General features: G+C 37.4%; 2 protein-coding genes across 2 annotated transcripts; both read right to left on the reverse strand.

Moving 5' to 3' along the window:
- Positions 1–652: 652 nt before the first annotated feature.
- On the reverse strand, positions 653–3,621 carry LOC121805782 (tRNA (guanine(10)-N2)-methyltransferase homolog). The gene is made up of 6 exons (XM_042205779.1): positions 3,248–3,621; positions 2,881–3,092; positions 1,959–2,276; positions 1,778–1,852; positions 1,368–1,442; positions 653–1,225 (listed from the first exon to the last, which is right to left on the reverse strand). Exons 1-6 carry the CDS (start codon positions 3,444–3,446, stop codon positions 692–694), a joined length of 1,413 nt encoding a protein of 470 aa, XP_042061713.1. The 5' UTR covers positions 3,447–3,621; the 3' UTR covers positions 653–691.
- A 1,068-nt stretch (positions 3,622–4,689) lies between these two features.
- LOC121803253 (vacuolar iron transporter homolog 1-like) lies at positions 4,690–5,510 on the reverse strand. The gene has a single exon (XM_042202933.1). It carries the CDS (start codon positions 5,477–5,479, stop codon positions 4,871–4,873), a length of 609 nt encoding a protein of 202 aa, XP_042058867.1. The 5' UTR covers positions 5,480–5,510; the 3' UTR covers positions 4,690–4,870.
- Positions 5,511–9,073: the final 3,563 nt, after the last annotated feature.

Genomic DNA, 9,073 nt, shown 5'->3' on the forward strand with positions numbered 1-9,073 from the left:
CGCCAGCCCGAGCGGTTCCCAACGCCAACCGCAAGGAAGGAAAAAGGCGGCGGCCAACCGTCGTCGCGCCGCGACTCCATCCGGCGATGCTCCCGACCCCGCTCCCTTTCCTGTTCCCTATGCGCCACCTCCACCCCCACCAACTCGTTGTGGACCCTTTTGGCCCAACTCAATATGGCTGATAGGTCAACTATGACCCCCTCGCAACTTCAATCGCACAAGGCCATGATATTGGGCCTCCAAAAACAATTGGGGGTAGTGTCGCCGGATGAGTAGTCTTCAACAGGGATATTTTTAGCTTTAATTATATAATTTTAAATTTTAGAATTTTAATTATGTAATTTTTATTTTTTAGGATTTTAATTATGTAATTTTTATTTTTTAGGATTTTAATTATGTCTTTTTTATTTTATTTGTAATTTGTAATATTATTTAAGTTTTTTTAATGAATTTTAATGTTATGGAAATGTTTTTATTTAAAATGAATTGTGCTCATCCTTGCCGAAGAGCATAACTGTGGGTGTTGTGCTCTTGCCTAAGAGCAGGCAGGAATAGTGGTGCCGGGCCCATAACCGTGCTCGTTGATAAGAGCACGGTTGAGGGTGACCGTGCTCTTAGCATTTACTACTATGAGATCACAAACATATCACAGAGTAATAAAATTACAAACCAATGTCTGTAAATATTTGAGCTAGACGTATTTGCCCCTATATTTAGGTTTGGAGCTGAGCTTCTCACCTGTTACATCAGCAGGGCTAAAAACTGCTGAATGTAAGTTGCCATCTTCTAACCACTTGAGGTGGTTTTCCTTGAACTCCAGATGTCTGAGCCTCGCCGTCGACTCAATCTCTTCAGTGTACGGCGCAACTTTAACCATGGTTAGCAAGACCCTGCTGTACCTGAAGCTGAGTATTTGCTCACATGTCGCGACTGATTCGAAACATGGGTGCTCCGGGAAGGTTGGATCAGGTGAATCCTCATCTCTCATAACGGGGTAGAAGTAGACGAGACGCCCGCCCATAACGAGCATCTTAGCAGCAAGGTCGAGCAAATCGTGCACGCACTCCACTAAGCTGTAAGGAGCAGTAGAAGGTATGTGGCCGACCCTTTTATCGTCTGGAACTGTGTAAGGATCTACAGCACCTTTTAAGAGCTTACGTCCACCAGATTTACGTCCCCCAGCACGAACCCCATAAGGAGGGTCACAAATTACGGCATCAAACATCTGAAACATCATAAGTTCAGAAAAAAGGAAACAATAGTCAACCAAATGGTGATCAACCAATAAAGAATGCTTTTACAGGAGAAAAGGTAAATATAAAACCATTACATGAGAAACATTTTAATCAGAGGCATAAAAGTTTTACCTCTTTTAAATCAGCGCGCCATGGGGGAAGATTATTATCGGCCCTTAATAAAGATACCGGCATTGGCAATCCATACTGTGCCACAATGAAACTTGTAGTCAGGTTCATACAACAAACAGTAGTGCTTCCAGACAAAGTACAGAAATTCATGACTGATTTCAGTCACATTTTTATAGTAATTCGCACTCTTCAGTATTCACCACATATAATCGTATGTTAACAACGTTAACCATCAACAATATTAGGTAAACAAATGAAGGATTCACTGTCTAATGTGTGCAAGAAATATTGAAGAAAAGAAAATAACAAAAGCAGAAATTTTTTTATTAATGATAGAAGAAAGAGGACTCAGCAGACAAGTTATCATAAGTTAACAGAAAGAACCGGAAGTAAAAGAAAAAAAATATTACCTGCTTAAAGTTGCTCCGGATATTGCAATCGGGACCACGGCCATCACGCACTACCCGGATGTCAATATCTGCACCCTGAATTGTGTACATCAGTGAAGTGGAAACAATAAAACCATTCAAATTAATAAAAGAATAACACTATTGCAGAATAAGGAGTTAGATCCCGAAGAAATTTTCTAACCATTGTCATTGCTCCAAAATGAGCAGCCCCTATTAGAATACTTCCTGTACCAACAAAAGGATCATAAACCAATTTTCCAGGTTTGACTTGTGCTTGGTTTGCCATCAGGAAAGCCATTTCTGCATCCATGGCAGTCGGGCCAAGATATTTGCGGCTTTTTAGCTGATATGTTTGCAAGATCTTCCTATTAGAAGCACCTACCTCCCGACCAAAAAAGATTCTCCTCTGGGACGCAGGAGGAAGCCCATTTTTATCTCCATAATCATCGTTATCAATAAGACAGAAATTGTGATCAGGATTCCGTAAATTCACCCGTCCCTGAAAGATGCTAGCCTTAGAAGTTGGAAAATTGTCCACATGAATACAAATTGATAGTATATAAGTAGTTCAAAAACCTGAAGTAGGGGAACCTGTATTATGGCTATCAAACAGATTCCTAAGTAATTTATAATACTAAGTGGAGTACAATTTTAATGGTTTATAGTACTCCCTAGATAAATGTTCTTGTGAATCAAACCACGTGTCATCACAGGTAGAAGTTCATAACTTCTTTATCTTCTTTGACGACAAAAGCAAGAGAATGAACACGGAATTGATATAGACATGTATTGACTATTGAGTACAAACAGACAACAAAATCAAATATATAGGCAAGAACCACCTATTCTATTCCAAAACTCATCAAAAAGTTAAAAAATGGTGGAACATACTGCTTCAATTAAAATTTCCAAAGACAAAACAACAATTTTCCAGACAGGAGACCTCCTAGGGCTATAAGAATCGTATCGATCATGCTTACTCATACTGTTTAAGACAAAAAAAAAAGCTAGTTGTGCTTGAAAGTAAATGAGCATTCATCAAAAACTCTTGTCCATTATATTCATTCACCAAGATTAAACAGTGAGCAATATTAGAATGAGACCTGAAACGGAACGAATGCCAACTTCTGGATACGTTCGTTTTGCTCGGGAAAGCTTATAGCTTTTCCAAAACATTCAACAGTGATTCTGAATGTGGTGCCAGAACTCAAGTAGAGAGTCTTCCGCTCATCAGGATAAATTCTCACAGCCTCCTCCAGTTCCTCAAAACTCCGCCCTTCGCCCCAAATTTCGTATATTCCCTTCACAAGAATACCTACAAAAGCGTCCATTTCAATAACCACCACTAAAAAACACATTACAGAAAACAATCCAATACTGAAGCAACAATCGAAAGTTCAAATTTATGGAAGTGTTAATGCATTGCTAGTTACTCCAATTGTTATGTTTTTTGGGGGTTTAGGTAATTACTTCGATTGGCAATGAAGCGGGCCGTCTCTTCGGATGGAAGATTGACGAAATGGAACGGCGAATCAGGATGGTGGTCCTCCGGCAGCCGCCATTGGAGATGGGTGGCGCCGCTGCAGCCCTCGAAAAGTCCGGCGAGGGATTCGAACTCAGCTTTCCTGTACTCCAACAACCTGTGGTAGAAGACGCATAGATACCACATGATGTTTGATCTTTTATCGGGGGAGAAATGCTTGGATTAAGTTTAATGCTTTGACTTTTATGAGGAGTGTGGGAATCGGAAGCCGTTGGCGGCGGAGAGACGACGGCGCAGGAGTTGGGCGTTGGTTCAACTCTACATATGGAAAAACCCCGGCCAAGAACCCTTGAAGATGAAATCTTTGTTTTTTTAATTCTTCTTTTTTGTACCGGATCTATTCTTACATTTAATAGTAATTTTTTAAATTATATATCCTAAATATTGAAATTTATCATTTTAATCTTTAATTATGAATAATTAAAGAATCAGTTTATTACAAGTTTCAACTTATCAATTCTATGATCTATCTAAATTTTTAATTCATAACCAAATAAGAATATGGGAAAAGTTCGCTTATTCTAGTGCAATCACCCCTAAAGATTAATAAAGCTTCATTAAATACCACTAATATTTGAAATATTGTAATTGATAGATAAATATTTGAAATATTGTATTGGATAGATAGTGCAACATGAACTTGCGACAAATGAACCTATCCAAAAGTAGAAGATACACCTAGCTAGTTTAAAATTTTTGAGTCATGTGGCACAAAAACAATAGTCACGTGGATTACTCCATGGTTCAAGTATCTTGCTTAGATGTATTTCGCTCGAGGGCAAATGGTATATAAAGTCAATAACTTTCATAATAGTTTGGGTTTTTTTTTTTGGAAATTTAAATATTGTACGAAAAGTCATGACTTTATCGGATTGTGTAAATTTCTCATCTGGCCTGACCCGATAGACTTTTGCACAAACTTATCCTACGTAGCACGTCGAAGGCGTGACTTGGCAAAACTCCACTAATTCTAATTGACATAAACATACAAATCGAATTCAACATAAAAGTAGCATTAATTCTATAATTCGAATTGAACCCTAAATTTTTCATTTGCCAAGTCACGCCTCTGGCTCGCCATGTAGGATAAGTTTGTGCCGAAAATCTATCTGGTCGGGTCAAATGGGAAATTTACACAGATCGATAAAGTTCGTGACTTTTCATGCAATATTTAAAGTTCACGAGAAAAACCATACTATTGTGAAAGTTCATGACTTAGGCAATTTGTCTTCGCTTTATATTTGATACGAATTTGTTCCCCTTTATATTTTCTTCTAGTTGAGGTCAAGATTTATGAAACAAGACAATGCTAAAACTAATTATAAGATATAAGATTACTTATTCAAAAAAAATTCTCACAAAACGCGTACATAAATTGCATGAACACTATAGGTTAAATGTTAATGCACATTTTATTGCTATACTTTTTTTAGTTACTACATATCCATATAAAAAAACTTGAGCATCCGACCTCACCAACTGAGTTGAGTTGCACTATATATGTATCTTCCAGAAACCCAAATTCACTCACAAACGAGCAACATGAAAAATCAGACTCCAAATCCACTAGAGCCAAGCAACTTAGTGAGACCAAATGTGATAGCCATGGCCACCCACCCTCCCACCACCACCCTCACACAAGACCTCACCACCTTAGTCCTCCCCAGCACCGCCCCGACACCTCCGAACCCCGCCAGCCCCAACGTGGTGGCCGCCACCACCACCCCCATTCTGACCCTGTGATCCGCAATGAAGACAGCAGCAAGCAACGGCACAACGCCTCCCAACGCGAAGGCGAGGGCCGAAGCCCCCGCAGCCTGCCAAGGGTTCGGAAGCTTCTCCCTCTCCTCTCCGTTCCCTTCCTCTCTCTTCCTCTGGGCTTTCTCTATGTCGTGCTGTGTGTACACCGACACGAACTCACCGATGGCCATGCTGCAAGCTCCCGCGAAAAGTCCGGCTAAGCCGCTCAGGATTATGGCCTTGGCTTCGTGTTTGAGAGCTCCGACTCCAAGAATCAGTGAGGCAATGGTGACCAAGCCGTCGTTGGCTCCGAGCACCGCCGCTCGGAGCCACTGTGCCCTTTCAGAGTAGTCGATTTCTTCCTCCATTTTGGGGAGATCATTAGGGATCACAATTTGGAGCTGGTTTGATGCATCCATATATGAAGATTAGAGACAGATATTTTTGGGCTTTGCTTTGCAAGTAGAGATGATGTGAATTGGCTAATGGCTACTCACAGGTATTTATTAACTTCAGTTGACACTAATTCAATACTGAAAGAACAAAAAAATATAAGAGTGTAACTAGTCGTAGTTAAATATATCTACCTTTTTAGGTCCATCCTTCAACACTTGGTGATACACGTATTAAAAATGTAAGTGGCGTAGGGGTGTGGAGAAATTACCAAAATATCGAAATACCGACCATATCGTATTGAAAAAATATCAAAAATATAATTAAATTTTTTGGTGCGGTATGATACTTTACCGAAATTTCGTTAAGGTAATGGTAAGAATTTTCATATACCGCAGCATACCGAAATTCGATATATACAATTTATACCATGGTTACGGTGTATGCCAAAAATATGATATATATCACATACACAGTGTATACCGAATTTGCGGTATATACAGTTAAATATAAACATATTTATATTTATATTTTAAAATCTAAATAATATTCTAAAAACTCATATATTCTATTTTCATTGATGTTGAAATTCTGATATTCCCATAAAGTACGATATAGCGAAAATGAGATACGATATTGATATTGAAATCTGTCATACTAAAAATTAGGTATACTAAAGTACACTATAACGAAAACTTTTGTAAAGTAAATATATGGTTTTTTCTCATACCAAATTTTTGGTAAGATATAACGTACCGATCCACCCTTATGTAGGCGTTCTTTTTGGTGTACATTGACAAAATTCCACAATTTTACGGAATAGTCTACAAATCAACACAAATGTAAATTGTACTTGGAAAATTAAGTGTAAAAAAAGATTTGTGGAATTTCAACTTACCGTCGTACTCCACCACCACCACTAAGTCATCCTCAACTAAATGACTTAATTAAAGACATGTATTTTACTTTATAAATACGTGGGTAGTATATAAAGTGAATTACTAGTACTAATTGGCCTCTAAATTATTGAAGTCTCACCCTCGCTTATCCTAAAAACTCCAAAGGTCTTAAGGGTATTTTGGAACTTTCAGTACTAATATATTCACTACCGCCAATTATTAAAATGACTTGCAATTCATAATAATAATTGCCTTTTTTATTTTTTATATTTTGTCCTTTTTCTTCCTTGACCATTTTTAAATTTTTCCTTCTCTGCAAAAATCGGGTTCTCTTCTTTTTATTTCTTCCCTGCTCTACCACACAAAAATTAGAGTACTATATATTACTTCTGATTTTTCTATAAAACGTATACTGAGAAACGAAAATGTCATATTCGTAAGTCAAATGCATGAGTTCAATTCCCCTTTACTATATGCTTATTAAAAACAACAGCACCGTTCATCCAAAAAAGAAGTACTAAAAAATTTGGCATTAGGTACACATTTTAACCATCGCAATTTAAAGTGAATTTTGAAATAGAAAATGGTCAACTATTATAGCGTCATAGTTAAATTAAATGTAAAAAAAATTAATTGATAACTATTGCTGCATACACAAAAAAAACTAAGTTTTTCAAAAATAATCGGGACCAACATCATATATACTCAAAATCAGTTCATGCTTTCGAGAGTTAAATGATACTATCGGTGTGTGTCCATGTAAACTGAATATATGAGGGTGCACTATCGAGTACTCCCTCCGTGTCTCAAGGAAGATGACCTCTTACTTAGGTGGTACGAGAATTTATGCAACTTTATTTTGTATGTGAAGTGAAGAGAGTAAAGTAAGAGAGAATGAATAAAGTAGAGAGAACGGTGTTTCTATCTTTAGTAATGAGTCATCTTGGTTGGGACAAACCAAAAAGGAAAGTGCGTCATTTTCAATAGGACAGAGGGAGTATATACTAAGTCCACTAATTTACCAAGGATGTACAATTTTGAGTGAACTATATAAATAAATTTTTGAACTTTGTTGTTGGTATATTTGCAAGTTTCTGGAAAAAAAATTATCATGGAATGTCCCAAAATTGTTTCTTAAACGGAACTATAACTTTTAATGAAAAAAAATAAAAAATATATATAAAACTAATCAATTAATTAATAGTAGTAGTATAACATTCAAAACTTTTTTTTTTATTTAAAATAAAATATTAATATACATAAAATTCTTTTTAATGTAGTTTTAGTAAACTACATTTTTTATACCTTAATTTTTCCATAATAATATATTAAAATACTCTTTAAGAGCTTAAGGTTATATCAAAGTCCAAAAATATATGGGAACATTTTTAAAGAATGTGAATCGCGTTTAATGTTATAGCAAAGTTCAGTTACATAAATATACTAGTGTGGTAGTTCACTTATAAGAAGGCATGTATTGTGTTGTCACCTTTACAGATGGATTGTGTGTGCACTCCACACACTAATATGTACTGTAGTTATAAATTTATGAGATAGTGCAGACAGCTGATTGGTTGATCAGAACTTCGATTCTACTATCTTTCATTACGTAAACGTAAAATGGCTTTATAGTTAATTTGTTTTTTTAAGTTGGGTAATTGAAAAGGAGAGCTGTCTTAACGAATCGATTTAGTTCGTTTGTAATGATATGATACTAATCAGATAGAAGGAAAATATTATGAATGAGTCTTGATTATATATACTGTGTTAAGAGCACAATTCTCTTAACGAAGAAATCCTGCGATTACACTCGCAACACACCAATCCGGCGCCCCGAACGTTGGGGTCGGCGGCTCAATTCGTGGCTGGCGCGGAGAACTTCCTCCGTCGGCAGTCTTCAAGGTTTGATAAGGAGTATTGCACAAGTAATGTTGGCAAAATAATTCTTCATTCAATGAATAAAAAGATAACAACCTAGCCCTATTTATAATACTAGAATACTAGCTTGGGGAACAAGAAAACAAGATATGAAAATATACTATGAATCAAAAGATATGGGGAATAAAAAGATAACTAAATATTTAGGGAATCCTAAGATATAGGAGGATCGTAACAACTCCCCCACGGTTAAAATCCACCTTGTCCTCAAGGTGGGAACCATGGAACCACGAGCACCGTCGACGATAGCAAAAGCATTGAAACGTCACCTCCTGGATCAAATGCGATTAGGAACATGATCACCATCATTTCACTTATGACTCCCACCAACATTTCTACGCCGTCCCTTTCCTCTCTCGCCTTCGTCTTCACAAAATCATCCTCGATGGCTGGGGCTTGGAGGAGGCTCCGGATCATGCACCGGCTCCTGACGCCGGCATCATTCATACGCCCCCCAAACTGCTTGTCCTCCATGAATCGCTGCACAAGGACTCTTACCAGCTGGAACTCCGCAGCAGTGAGGTTGTAGGAACGCCTCTCATCACCATCTACTCTATCATCTTCATAATCATCATCAGAGTCCAAACACTTATGCTGTGAACAATTATCAACACATGATGAAGATGAATCAGTCACTCCCACCACATCCCAAAGCAAGTCCGAATCATCACTCATCTTCACAGAATGGCATTCCATCTTTGTGAACTCATCATCATCAAAAGTATCCTTATCATGATTATTATCATCTACTAGAGATGATTTTGAATCATCAGCCTCTTCAAG

The sequence above is a fragment of the Salvia splendens genome, chromosome 5, assembly GCF_004379255.2.
Source record: "Salvia splendens isolate huo1 chromosome 5, SspV2, whole genome shotgun sequence".
Lineage (NCBI taxonomy): Eukaryota > Viridiplantae > Streptophyta > Magnoliopsida > Lamiales > Lamiaceae > Salvia > Salvia splendens.

Excerpts from the sequence above, each read along its gene's own strand:
- LOC121805782 (XM_042205779.1), bottom strand. The coding sequence starts at position 3,446 with ATGTGGTATCTATGCGTCTTCTACCACAGGTTGTTGGAGTACAGGAAA. Across the intron at positions 1,853-1,958 it reads ATTTTGGAGCAATGACAATG|GGTGCAGATATTGACATCCG; the intron begins GTTAGAAAATTT and ends TACACAATTCAG. Across the intron at positions 1,226-1,367 it reads GGCGCGCTGATTTAAAAGAG|ATGTTTGATGCCGTAATTTG; the intron begins GTAAAACTTTTA and ends ATGATGTTTCAG.
- LOC121803253 (XM_042202933.1), bottom strand. The coding sequence starts at position 5,479 with ATGGATGCATCAAACCAGCTCCAAATTGTGATCCCTAATGATCTCCCC.